The following is a 14,300-nucleotide window of genomic DNA, read 5'->3' as shown; positions in this document are numbered from 1 at the left end:
GGACATGAACTTCACTGGGTGACCTTGGGCCACTCACCAACTGCCTCAGTCAAACCTCACAGGGTTGATGTGATGATAATATTGGGAGAGGGGGGGAAAGGATGTAGGCCACTTTGAGCTCCTTGAGTGAAAGGTGGCATGTAAAATGTAATACAGTGGTACCTCGGGTTACATACTCTTCAGGTTACGTATGCTTCAGGTTACAGACTCCGCTAACCCAGAAATATTACCTCGGGTTAAGAACTTTGCTTCAGGATGAGAACAGAAATCGTGCTCTGGCGGCGCGGCGGCAGCAGGAGGCCCCATTAGCTAAAGTGGTGCTTCAGGTTAAGAACAGTTTCAGGTTAAGAACGGATCTCCGGAACGAATTAAGTACTTAACCCGAGGTACCACTGTAAATAGACAAGCTATACGTGGTCCCTTTCTGATAGCTCAATCCTACATATTTACTCAGATGTCCTAATGAGTTAGGGAAACCCAGCCAGATGGGCGGGGTACAAATAATAAATTATTATTATTATTATTATCACTGCCAGAGTTATGCAGGCAGGAGCTTGCATGAAGAATTTCGCAGCAGGAGTAGTGGGGGGGGGGGAGAGAGAGAGACCTCCTCAGTGGATGTTCATATTCAGGATGCTACCTGCAACAGATTATTTAAAGAGATGGGTATGGCAGAAGGTTGACGGGACAAAAGGGAACACCAAGCAAACAAAAATGCAGACACCAACCAAAGTACTTGATACTGAAATATGTATTTTCATTGAAAAGTTTTGTTTAAAAAAATAGAGTGTTTCTCAGTCACTGAAACACTTCAGTTAAGCTACTGGTACTCCATGTAAACATACTCAAATCCCTGAGTTTGAGGGTTACATTATTCTCAGAGCCTTGCAACTCAGTCTTGGAAGATGAGGCCATTGAGTTTTCATATGAACTGCTCTGCGAGCAAGTTTCACGTAGGATTTATTTATTTTGGTGTATCCTACTCTTCAACCCCCAGAGGAGGTCACAAATCAAGAAAATTTAAGAAACAAGCAACCCCCCCCCACAATAAATAATTACAAAATGGCAGAACAATAACATTAAATATCAAAACCAGAACAAAAACAGTATCTAAATATCCTTCTTTTTTTAAAAAATGTTTTCACTTGGTGCTCAAAAGATAACAGTGTCAGAACCAGGTAAGCTTTCTTTAGAAGACCATTTCAAAGATAAGGAGTCACCAATTATAAGGCCCTACGCTTGGATCTCCACCAACCTTGCCTTCAATGACCGGCATCTGAATTATAGCCTCTGTTCCCTACCAATGCCTACTTAGTTCAACTATCCTATTTTTCTCTGATCCTTATTTTCCTTTGCCAAGTTTTAAAAACAGGACTCCAAATCCCGCAGGAACAGAGCAGCAACAATTAGTGCAAAAAAATAAATAAAATCAATTTCTGCCATTTATTCCAAGTCCAGAAGTTTGGGAGTTATTAGCGTGGATTTCTAGATCCCTGGGCTAGCTTAAATGTCACATTCTGATCAGTGTTGCAAGGACATATCTTTCCTTGAGTGGCATTTACCCTGCTGGAGAGAGAAGATGGGACTTTCCTGGGAGACTTTGAAAAAAACAAACCCACCCATTAGTCAGCTTTGCCCAGGCAAGTCTCAAGAGCAATTCACTCCATCACAGTTTTAGGAGCAGTGGCACTGGCTCATGGCTAGTCAAGCTGCAGATCAAATATCTCTTCCTGGGCCACAATGCTTTCCTACAGAGAAAGAAAGAAAAATCATCAGTTGTTTCCATAGTACCTTCACTATAATGCATTTTGCATCTTTTTACTAGGGCTGTGTGATATCTGGTTTTCAGCATCGTGATATATCAGCAGCTAAATACCGCGATATGCTAATATAAGTGCCATGTCTGGAATGCATCTCGGCTGCTTCTTCCTCCCACATCGCCTGGCCTCAGCCTTTCTGTGCCTCAGTTGAGCAAGCCGCATCGTAACCAGAGGGATTTTCCCAGTCTGCGCCTGCTCTATGGCTTGCTGCCGCCTGGAGGAGGCAGGCGAGAGCTGAGCCGGCAGAGCAACAGACAAACATTCCTCTGGCCTCGAGCAGTTTATCATCAGGGCAAATATTTTGAACCGGTTATCAAGATGTGGATTTAAAACCGGTGTTCAACGATCTATCATCATATCGCCCAGACCTAACCATCACACTTCTCAGCCAGGAGCACCTCACACCTACAAACTGGGACCCCCAGAGACAGCATCCTTTTATAGCCAGCCAGAACTGAACCCTTTTATATGGTGTTCCTTACTACCTGCCCTCCAGTACAGGCAGTGTAGAAGGCAAGAACTGACTGAGAGGCAACAGTTTCCGGGTCATGTGGCCAGCGTGACTAAGCCACTTCTGGAGAACCAGAGCAGCGCACGGAAATGTCGTTTACCTTCCCGCCAGAGTGGTACCTATTTATCTACTTGAACTTTGATGTGCTTTCGAACCGCTAGGTTAGCAAGAGCAGGGACCGAGAAGTGGTTTAACCCACAGCACCACCTGCGTCCCTTCTTCTTCTTCTTTTGCTTTTTTAAAATGTTTATTACTTTTTAATACACTATCAACTGGGGCTCCAGTCCAGCCCAAGTAGAATCCATAGCCACTCATGCCATGACACTTACCCAGCCACCCTGCTGCTGTAACCAGGGCACAAACATGTCCATATACTGGAGACTGTAGCCCATGAGGGTGTGCACTGCATGGCTGTTGATACCGGCCACTTTTCGCGTGAGCTCCATGGTGAGCGCCAGCTTAGCCAGCTGGGGGCTGGGGAGACCAGGGGGGGCACGTGAGGTGAAGGCCTCGGCCAGGCGAGAGAAGCTGCGGTAGGACAAGCGGGATAAGGTGTTGCGTAGCAGTGGGTCGGCCTCAATCTGCCAATCACAGAAAGGGGGAAGAACCATTAAGAGTTGCCTGGGTGACTCGTCTGAAGGACAGCTGAGAATTCCAATCAGAAAGACGCTCCTAAGCATTCACTGAGCACCAATAATGTGCTTAAATAAGGTGTGCAGGCCAGCCTTAGGGCTGATTTGCATTTCTGCTACTTTTCAAAATTTCATGTGCTACTTGCGAGATGCTCACCCACTGTAAAGCCAAATAAAGTGAGAGGTGGTTTTCCTTACAGAGGTACAAGCAGGGACATATGAGCTATTTCCAGACCCAAACAGTTTTTGTAAATGCCTTGAGTGGAAAAGGAACAACTAGCCTGCCCCACGGGTGTAGCCAGGATTTTCGTTGGGGGTGCGCAGGCTTTTGTTAGGAGGGACAGAACCTCAGATTTATATTGATCTGTATTGATTTGTATTGGTTTGGGGGGAGCAGCTGCCCCCCCACCCCGCCTTTGGCTATACCCATGGCCTGCCCTGTTTTCTTAGGAATCAATGCCGTCAGGGCAGCTGTGCATATGTCAGGCAGAAGGAACAGGAGAAGACAATACTGCTGGCTATCAGTTGTGGGTGGCACATTCTAAGAAGTGGCATTGACAAAATTGTCTCTTGCAACAACACAGCTCCTTTGTAAACTGGTAAATAAAAGTTTAGCTCAACAATGTGAGCAAGAGAAGCTTTGCAAAAGCGGACTGGGGCATATAAAGATAGCAATGCAAAAGGCATGCGCAGAGCAATTTGAACTGTGGCTACCCAGAAGCCTGTGGCTACGATGTTCAGTGGGGCTTATTCCCAAGTAAGTGTGCCTAGGAGATTGCAGCTTCAATGTCTTCGCCTTAGGTAAGGTAAAGGTAAAGGACGCCTGGACAGTGAAGTCCAGTTAAAGGCAACTAGGGGGTGTGACACTCACCTCACTTCAGGCCTTGCAAAGGAGCCAGTGTTTGTCCACAGACAGCTTTCCGGGTCATGGGGCCACCATGACTAAACCGCTTCTGCCGCAACAGAACACTGTGACAGAAGCCAGAGCGCACGGAAATGGTGTTTACCTTCCCACCACAGCAGTACCTGTTTATCTACTTGCACTGGTGTGCTTTTGAACTGCTAGGTTGGCAGAAGCTGGGACAAAGCAACGGGAGCTCACTCCGTCGCGGGGAATCGAACCGCCGACCTTCCGATCAGCAAGCCCAAGAGGCTCAGTGGTTTAACCCACAGTGCTACATATGACAACAGGATGATTCCTAGGCTGCAATCTTATGCATACTTAACTTAATAGTAAGCCCAAAACACACTTCTAAATAAACATAGGAAGAAGGGGAGAAAACACAAGGGATGAGTTTCCTTGGAAGAAGAGGAAGAAGGTGAACTAATAGGTAGGTAGAGAGCAGGGACAACACTTGCTTTCACTTGCTGACCTTATAAAATAATAGCAAGCATCATCTCTAAGTGCTGGTCTTTCAGTAGCCATCCATTGATAAGAGGGGGATATCAGCAGGCTTGGGGAAACCCCAAGATTTGTAGAAGTACAAAAAAAGTTTAGGAAAAAGCCTGAAGGAGGGGGGAATTCTCCAAAAAGGCTAATGAGGGTTCAGTGGCCACAAAATTTTGGATAATTCTTTAGAGTTGCAGGGAGAAAACTGGGATGCAAGGCAAAGGAGCAGAATAGAACGGCATATCCTGAAAAAGGGCCGGGCCGGCAGACAGGAACATTCCACAATGCAAGAGTTTTGTCACAGGCCTGGCTTATACCTCCTTATTGATGATTCCGGCCTTCTCTTCCAGAAGGGCAACCAGTTTCTGGAGGATTTGCTCTTTCTGTTTCTCCTCCAAGTCTCCTGGCAGCTCCTCCGAAATAACTGTGAGCAGAAAAAAACAGTCCAATTCAGAGATGCAACGTGGGCCTGACAAAACAAATTGTTCCGAGGAAAGAGGGATCTGAAGATGGCTTTGGGCCTAGATAATATATTTGGAAGGTCGTTATTCATTGAAGCCTCTCTCTGAAGTGGTGGGACCTAACTATGGATTCCGTGGCTGATAAAAATCATTTTAAAAAATCATTTAAAAAAAACTTAAATTGGATTTTTAAAATAAAATGCTTTTGGAGGAAAAATCTTTCTAAAGATAGTTTTCTATTTAAGTTACATTATAGTCCAAAGGCTATTCATCAGGAAATAAGGAATTGTTTTAAGTTTTTCATGTGTGCTAAAACTCAGTCTAAGTTTTTATTTTATAAAAAAGAAAACATTTAACCACATCAGTTAACAAACATGGATACATATGCTATAATGTTATTGTTTTACTTAAATAAATTGTTTAAATTGTTATTAAGGAAATGATCATTTTTCTCCTTCCAATAAAGTACAGCAGAAAAGTTGTCCAAATATAAACAATAATTTCATAATTACCTGTCTTTGTATTTCTAATAGTATAACCAAATCAGTAATTTTTGATATACAGTGGTATCTCTGGTTGTTAACGGGATCCGTTCCAGAGGCCCGTTCACAACCTGAAAAGAACGCAACCCATGTCTGCGCATGTGCAGGTCGCGATTCGCCGCTTCTGTGCATGCGGATGACGCCATTTTGCGCGTCTGCGCATGCGCAAGTGGCAAAACCCAGAAGTAACCCTTTCCGGTACTTCCGGTTCGCCGCAGGACGCAACCTGAAAACGCGCAACCTGAAGCAAACGTAACATGAGGTATGACTAACTGTAAAAACTAATCTGAAAATTTATTATTTCAAAAGTGAAACTTTCATCTGGTTGTAAATATTAAGATTATACCAGCAAGAATGAGTCCTTCTGTAAAAAAATGATTTCAATCAAGTCTTACTGACGAGTGATTTAAATCGTAATTTAAATCGATTTGACTTAAATCAAATCCACCCTGATGGATTCCCCTTGTCACTTCCTTCCCTGCCCCTCCCCATGTGTTGCAACACCGTCCCAACACAGGGAGCACTGCACAATCTAAGAGGATGCTTGTGGGTGCTAATTCTTATGACCTATTTGGCCAGGAAAGAAGAAGGGATTAAGATGCAACCTCTATTACCCAGCGGCGAGGGCTACAAGCACAAGGAACTCAACCCCATACCTGGAGTGCTGGGTAGAGTGCCACCCGTGGGAAGTATGTTGATTTCATCTGTGGGAAAAGGCAAGCTTTTGGCCACCAAAGGGCTGGTCAGCTGTTGCTGCTTGACCAAGTGGTCCAGTTTCTGGGCCACCAAGGTATACAACTCAGCATTCTCCGCCTCACCACCTGCAACAAAAGAACAGAAAGCTGTTAAGGAGCAGAGGAAAGCCAAATTCTGCACTGCAGAGAGAGCCACCAGTCAGCAAGGCGGCAAAGGATAAGTTATGTGACATGCTAGCAGAAGCTGATTATCTGCAACAAGGCTAACTTCTGTTGGTGAAAGGATAGGCAAGCTTCTGAGTTGCACAGGAGTCTTCAATGGGCCGAAAAAGGCAAGTCAGTTCTCACCCACAGAACCAAGTAGCTACTATTAGTGAAGACATGGTTCCCCCCATTTGACAAAAAAACCACACTAGTCCTGGAAGTGTATGACCCCCCCATTGTTCAATGCAGACACTGAGGTCCAGGGCTGAGGGCCTTTTGGCAGGTCCCTCATTGCAAGAAATGAAGTTACAGGGAACCAGGCACAGGGCCTTCTCGGCAGTGGCGCCCTTCCTGTGGAATCCCCTCCCACCAGATGTCAAGGAGATAAGTAACTATACAGCCTTTAGAAGACATCTGAAGGCAGCCCTGTACAGTGGTACCTCTGGTTACGTACTTAATTCATTCCGGAAGTCTGTTCTTAACCTGAAGCACCACTTTAGCTAATGGGGCCTCCTGCTGCTGCTGCGCTGCCAAACCACGATTTCTGTTCTTATCCTGAAGCAAAGTTCTTAATCCGAGGTAATATTTCTGAGTTAGCGGAGTCGCTAACCTGAAGCACCTGTAACCTGAAGCGTATGTAACCCGAGGTACCACTGTATAGGGAAGTTTTTAATGCTTAATGATGTCTTTGCATATGCTAGAAACCGCCCAGAGTGACTGGGGAAGGGTACAAATAATAAAATTATGATTATTATGACAGCTGCTACCTACCCACTTTTTAGGGAAGCTGCTCAAAAGGGGGGTTGGCCGCTCAGCTTCAAATGCTCTTGGATAAAATTTATTATCTGAATCCATTCCAGTCTGGTTTCAGGCCTGGTTCTGAGACCAAATCAGCCTGGGTTGCCCTGACCAGGGATCTTTATTGGGAGTGGGAGAGGAGGACTGCGAACCTGTTAATTTCCCTTGATCTCTCTGCAATTTTTGATATCATTGATATCACGGTATCTTGCTGGATCAGCTTTGGAAATTAGGAGCCCAGTGGTACAGTGATTCCGCTCATGAAAGACTCATTCGAAGCAAGTTCCACTAGGTTTGATGGTGCTACCCACAAACAGGCAATAAAGAGGGAGCTTTTGTCTGTTTGTTTTTTTCCAAAAAAAAGAAACAAACTAGCACAGCTTCAAATAGCAAGAGAAAGCAACTTCGTTCTGACTACCTCTGGACTTGAAGGCTCGACATCCCAGAATCAAATCTTTGCTCAACATGGACTTTGGCAAGCAAAAACACCACTTTACCCTTCCTTCAAGAAGTCCAAGGCACCACCTCTTTAAAAATGTTTATAACTGGGTGAGGCATGGAGCCAGGACCTCCTTCTCTGAAGCAAGAAGAAACCTAGATAAGAAATGAAGGCCAGGAGAGGTGGCATTTCCTTACCACTCCCTTGGGGCACCCGTTGCTCCGACGGGTGTTTCCGACAGTAGCAGTTGACAACAGGCAGGGAGTCAGGGCGCTGGAGAGTCCCACCGGGGCTTGTCGTCTCCCCCGAGGAAGATCCCTTTTTCCGCAGGATGTTCTTGAGGGAGAAGGAGCGCTTCTGGCGGCCGCCTTCCCCAACCTCCCCTCCTGCCTTGGACCTCTTTAAGGAGCCCATAGAAGGCGGCATGTTGTCCGGCGGGGTTCGCGGACTAGGCCGCCGCTGCAGTAGACGCTTGATGCTGGTGCGGAAGCTATGCTTTTTTTCGTCGCCACAGTTATTTTCCTCATGGGCAGAGCCCCAAGCTGGACAATCCTGGAAGTGTTCTGTAGGGGAGCTGTAGGGAGTGAAGAGCAATAGAAAACGTGGTATTATGGCGAGAGTCTTAATAGCAAAAGGATGGAAGGACGAAGAAACCCCGACTAAAGAATTATGGCAAGAGAAACTGACGGACTATGCAGAACTGGCAAAATTGACACATAAACTACGGGACAAGGATAACTGTGACTTTAAAGATGAATGGGAACCTTTTACAAAGTATTTAAAGAAGCAACAAAGTGAACTGGACTCCTTGGCAGGTTTTGAATAAACAGTCACAAACTTTTTATTGATAATAATCAGTTAGATAAATTAAGGATTTATACAATTTTGTAACATGCAGAGAATAGCATTTACAGAGAAACCAGCGATGGGAACTGAGGGAAGTCAGGCGGGAAGGGGAGGGTGGATTGTTTTATGGGGGGGAATTAATGATATGTTGTAAGATAATATGTTCTGTTTAAATTCCTAATAAAAAATATTTAAAGAAAAGAAAAGAAAAGAAATGTATAATTGGCTCTCAGAGCGGTGTACAAAAAATGAACAGGTTAAATCTGTAATGAAACAACGGGCAAAAGACTTGAGACATAATATACAAATGGCAGATTGGGAGAGGCTGCGGAAACAATTGAAATTCACGGCATGTTGTTCACTGAAAGGGAATTAGATGAAAATGATGTATAGGTGGCATCTGACACCTGTCAAGTTAGCAAAAATGTACAGAAGAAGTTCAAATATTTGCTGAAAATGTAAAGAAAAAGAAGGTACCTTTTATCCTTTGTGGTGGACATGTAAAGTAATGAAAAAATTCTGGGAGATGATACACGATGAAATGAAAAAAAATGTTTAAAATAACTTTTGTTAAAAAACCAGAAGCCTTTTTACTAGGAATTATAGGTACCTAGATACCAAAGGACTAGAAAAGATTGTTTATGTATGTGACAACAGCCACACGGATGCTGCTAGCCCAGAGATGGAAGGAAGAAACTACCCCAACCAGAGAAGAACGGCAAGTTAATGGCAAAATTAACTGGGAAGCTCAGAAATCAAGAAGGCAAAAACTTTAATAAGAAATGGGAAAAGTTTATAATTTATTTACAAGACCACTGTAAGCAGGTTAAAACATTAGCTGGATTTTAACCACACTTGTAAAGAAATGGAAAGTATGGATAATTTAGAAGGATTAAAAATTTGGATAAGTATTGATATGCAGTTGTAAACAATACTGTTGGGACCCCTGGAAGGGACGGGGGGAAGTCAGGAGATTCAGAGTAACCTCGATATTTGGATTCCGAACTGTTTTTTTATTGCATGTTTATACTTTTCAAAATCAAATAAAAAAATTATAGAGAGAAAGAAAATGTGGTATCTTAAGCACATCTACTCAGAAGTAAATCCCACTTTGTTCAATGGGATTTACTCCAAGGTAAGTGGATCCAGGACTCTAGCTTTGGACCTTTGACCCACCACCAAGTACTTTCTTTTTTTCATATATTTATTTCCTTGCCAACAGGTGTTTTCCAGGATAGCTAACAATTAAACTAAAGCAGTTAAGTCTACACATTGAAACAGCAAAGCAATAAGAACGGCAGCAGCAGCAGTTATATTATTTCCCCGCCCCCCACAAAAAATAAATAGCAGTACGATAAAAAACATATTGACAGCATCTAGAAGTTTTATCTAGCAAATAAAAATGTGTTCCTTTGGTATTGAAAAGGGAACAAAGTTGGCACCACAGAGGACTCTTCAAGCAGAGGGATTTCAAGGATAGGGTGCCAACACTGAAAAGGTCCTACTTCAAGCAAGGCTGGCCCTACCATTAGACAGAGTGAGACAGTCACCTCTGGCAGCACATTCTGAGGAGCATAGAGTAGCAGCTAAATGGTGAAAGAGAGAAGTGTGTGTGTCACATGAGCCCCTAAATTAGCCTGCTACCCCTCAGATACAGCAGGGGGGTGCTGTCCCATCACCAGTAAAGTAAGTTTCAACTGTCAGTCCACTGCATCTGCATTTGGATTGGTCGGGTCCACCGCCATCTTGCCATTTTCCTCAGACAGAAAAAATGTTTCCGCTCTAGTCATAAAGATACACAGCATGGGATCTTTCGTACAAAAGGTAAAAGCTGAGAGTCACTGTACTGCAGAACAGCCTAAAACTACGAAAGTCTGCATCAGCATAATATTATGATATTAATTTGCTCTCTTAGCCCCCACACAAAAAGAAGCCGAATGCCACAGAAGATTTTGTAAATCGGAACATGAAACATCTCCATTGTAAACAGTCTTCATAATCAAGATATGAAGGTTTGGGGCAGACTACATTGGTGTGCAATTATACACAGTGTCTGAATTTCAGGGTTGCGAAGCCACATAAAATAGTTTGGTCATTATTGTGTAGTCCATTTGTCATAGACTTGTTCTGTATAAAGTTTTGAAATCTTTTCATACCTACGGTATAGGGAGGAAACACACGATGTTTATTAAGTACCTGAGGCAAGTGGTGTCTTGAAGCCAGGGTTAGGCCAGGGCATTTTGCTAAAGAACAAACAGTCCTGGGCCAGCCTTGACCTCAAGACATCCCCTGCCTTACCTCAAAGGTGACCCAAAAAAGAGCTTTTGAATGTGATATATCATGTTTTATTCTAGCTCCCACTTTTCTTACCTCCCAGATTGAAAACCACAACTTTCTTCCCAGATCTCTTCCGCCCAGGAGAATTCAATATAATTGTTTCTCCCAGGAATGCAGCCCAGATCCCAACTCAGAATCTGACACTGGAAGATACGGTGGTTTAGCATGGAGTTTTCTTTTAAGCCTTATTTTAAGACAGCTGGGAGGAACATTCATTTTTTTACAGAAAGACTCATTCTTGCTGGTACAGTGGTACCTCAGGTTAAGTACTTAATTCATTCCGGAGGTCAGTTCTTAACCTGAAACCGTTCTTAACCTGAAGCACCACTTTAGCTAATGGGGCCTCCCGCTGCCGCCGTGCCACCGGAGCACAACTTCTGTTCTCATCCTGAAGCAAAGTTCTTAACCTGAGGTACTATTTCTGGGTTAGCGGAGTCTGTAACCTGAAGCGTATGTAACCTGAAGCGTATGTAACCCAAGGTACCACTGTATAATCTTAATATTTACAACCAGATGAAAGTTTCGTTTTTGGAATAATAAATTTTCAGAGATGGGAAGTAACTATGGGGAATTGCTAAGTCTCAGTGTGCGTGATCCATATTGCTGTGGCTGCGACTTCTTAGGGGAAAAAAGTGTTTGTGGTTCACTTCTGCTGCCTTGATTCTTGGACACAACAGAAGATCTTGTCCCCTTCCAGGAAACCCAGAACCTCTGCCTGGACTCGCCCCTGAATTTTCCGCATTTCATTTCCTCCAAGCTGAACCACAACATTTCTCCTCCGAAGACTCCTTTACCTGTGCATGTAACTTGTAGGATCATAATAACTCCCGCCCACGTGACCTAGGGACTCCACCTCTCCATTTCTTAGCGCCCTTTGCAGGAATGCTTCCAGCACCCTCCGGGTCTCTTCTTCCACCTGTCTTTTTGGCGGCAGCGGGCTCCCTGCCATGAGTCTATCGTGCTGCAAAGATAGGCTGGCGTTCAAAGAGAAGAGACAAGTTTCTCGCCACACCCACCAGCAGACCTAGAAGAAGAAGAACAACACATTAGCCTTCCCTCCCTTTTTCTCACAGCCCTTTCTATCCTGCTCCTTTTCATTCATATTATTGATTGCCATACCTCCCCTCCCCCCAAACACATATCCTTTGTACAGCGGTACCTCAGGTTACATACGCTTCAGGTTACATATGCTTCAGGTTACAGACTCCGCTAACCCAGAAATAGTGCTTCAGGTTAAGAACTTTGCTTCAGGATGAGAACAGAAATCGTGGGGCAGCAGCAGGAGGCCCCATTAGCTAAAGTGGTGCTTCAGGTTAAGAACAGTTTCAGCTTAAGAATGGACCTCCGGAACGAATTAAGTACTTAACCCGAGGTACCACTGTATATACACCAAGGACCTTTCGTTCACGTTCTTCTATTCCCCACTGGAATCATACGATTTATTTCAGAGGCCTCCAATTCAGCTGCCTGCTCAAACACAAGGCAATCTATTCACCAGCCAGCCCCTCACGGATTTAACCCATGCAATCCAGACCCAAATCATGCCACCGCAGAGAACAAAATAACCCCCGACATTTCAAGCTAAGTAAGCCAAGCATGGTAAACAAGCTGTTGTCACTGTTGGGTACATCCTATGGGAAAGTACCTCACTCCAGCAAAAACAGGTGTTCTTCTTCCTTCTCCACCTAACACTTTCTTTAAAGCCAGGTTGCAATTTCTGCCCTTGCTAACCTCAACCGGCGTCTTGGGGTTTTTCCCCACTCAAGCGGCACATAATTTTAATGAAATAAATCAAAATAAACCAATAATATCATTCCTGTCCGATCCATAGAAGCACCAGCCATTCCCCGCTCCCAAACACACACACACCAGGGGTGCCAACTTGAATAAAATATTGAGGGTGGGGCAGGTTGCAAGACTTGGCACACACACAGCTTTTGAATGGCAATGCTCCATCAATGCCCCGGAACCCCTCAAATATTTTATGGGGGGCAGCCCCCAGGAATTGGCTCCTATGCCTCACACAAACACCAGCCCACCGCCTCTGCCCCCTTACCACCAGACACCCCAGTTTTTTCAGCCTGGTTGTACATTCCTAGACATGTCTACTCGGTAGTAAGCCTAAATTACTCCCACCCTCTCTGCCTAGCCCAATCCCCCCATCACTTTTCCCCATCACATCTCCCCGGAATTTGGGGGCTGCGTATGGAAGACTCCTCCACTACCTTAGAATCCCACGGTCGCGTCTCTATCCCGGAGGTTCGCTCGGTCCGCACCTGAAACAGAAGCCCGGCAAAAGCCGGAGAAAAGTTTGATGCTCCTCCAGCAAACTTCCAAGCCACTTCTGCAGCAGGAAAGATTTGCACATGCGCCTTGGCCACCTTAAGTTCAGTTTCGGTCCCGCTTTCGTCGATAGCGGCTGCGGGGGTGGGTGTGGGTGTACAGTTGCCGGGGGCGGAGCTTCGAGGACGCCCCGCCCATGGGATTTAACCCCTGCTGGGCGATGCGATGACGTGTAACGTTCTGGAATCAAAGCGGGAATCCACAGAATGAATTGTGCGCGAAAAAGGAATCCTCGGAAGCGGAGGGTGTCCTTTGCGCTTCGAGGAGAGGGCGGTGAGGAGTTTATTTGTTTATTTATTTTTGGGAAATTATTGAATTTATAGACCTCCCTATACCCGAATGTCTCAGGGCGGTTCACAGAACAAAATCAGAATATAAAACCTATGGAGCTGAGCTGGCTGGGTATCCAGAGATCAAAGCCCTGCGAAGTCCAAAAAGACTAAAACACAACAAAAAGCACTGGGTGGCCTTGAGAAAATGACGTAATTTGTCTGCCAATTGAGACGTCTCCATCTCAATCGAAGAAACCCTGGCATTTAGAACGAGCGGCAGTGATATAGTTTTATTAAATTTCCACAAATTTCACATAGAATTCCAATACACAATGCATTTTTTATTTTGTATTATCGACTTCCCATCCCTTTCCCCCCTTTTTTATTCCATCTCACACACCCTATCTTCACTTATTTATATCATAACCATAATAACAATAATCTCTCATTATTTCTCTTGCTCATAGTTCAAATCCCGCTCGCGAATTCATCATATTATAACATTTCTTTAAATAGTCCGAAAAAGGCTTCCATTCTTCCATAAAATATCATTAAGTTCTTCTATTTTAGCTTTGCTGATTCAGCACAATCCGTGACTCTGCTTCTCCATTCTTCTTTGGTGGGAACTTCTTCATCTTTCCATTTCTGTGCATAGAACAACCGGCAATAAAATAAAATCTGATGTTGCTCACTGAGGGCTTAGTAAGAGAAAGGATTGTAATAACAATAAAGCTTCTGGAAGACTTTTTGCACCATTAGGTGACTGTGAAAGACCGAATTGAACTGGAGAGAAGAGTTTTGATTTTTAATAAATCCTTCTTTTCTTCCGGGGAGCTCAGGCTGGCATGAGTCGCTCTTCCCCACCCCATTTTAAAGCAACCCTTTGAGTGTCAGGGGACTTGGCTGTTTTTGCACAATAGCAGGAACCAAGAAGTTGGAATTTCAGCAGCATAACCCGTAATAGCCCATACAGTATTATATATTTTTTCTCCCCATCATGGTGCCCATTC

General features: G+C 44.3%; 1 protein-coding gene across 1 annotated transcript; it reads right to left on the bottom strand.

Moving 5' to 3' along the window:
• Positions 1-1,135: 1,135 nt before the first annotated feature.
• Positions 1,136-13,106, bottom strand: BCL2L12 (BCL2 like 12). Its single transcript, XM_053362770.1, has 7 exons — positions 12,952-13,106; positions 11,470-11,699; positions 7,690-8,066; positions 6,013-6,177; positions 4,671-4,777; positions 2,661-2,912; positions 1,136-1,748 (listed from the first exon to the last, which is right to left on the bottom strand). Exons 2-7 carry the CDS (start codon positions 11,622-11,624, stop codon positions 1,701-1,703), a joined length of 1,104 nt encoding a protein of 367 aa, XP_053218745.1. The 5' UTR covers positions 11,625-11,699; positions 12,952-13,106; the 3' UTR covers positions 1,136-1,700.
• Between the last annotated feature and the right edge of the window lie 1,194 nt (positions 13,107-14,300).

This window comes from Podarcis raffonei, chromosome 13 (genome assembly GCF_027172205.1).
Source record: "Podarcis raffonei isolate rPodRaf1 chromosome 13, rPodRaf1.pri, whole genome shotgun sequence".
Lineage (NCBI taxonomy): Eukaryota > Metazoa > Chordata > Lepidosauria > Squamata > Lacertidae > Podarcis > Podarcis raffonei.
This window is presented reverse-complemented; position numbering and strand designations above follow the sequence as displayed.

Coding starts and splice junctions, on each gene's coding strand:
- BCL2L12 (XM_053362770.1), bottom strand. CDS start 11,624: ATGGCAGGGAGCCCGCTGCCGCCAAAAAGACAGGTGGAAGAAGAGACC. Junction 6,178..7,689: donor ACGGGTGCCCCAAGGGAGTG/GTAAGGAAATGC, acceptor CTTTTGTTGCAG/GTGGTGAGGCGGAGAATGCT. Junction 2,913..4,670: donor CCGGAATCATCAATAAGGAG/GTATAAGCCAGG, acceptor TGTGATTGGCAG/ATTGAGGCCGACCCACTGCT.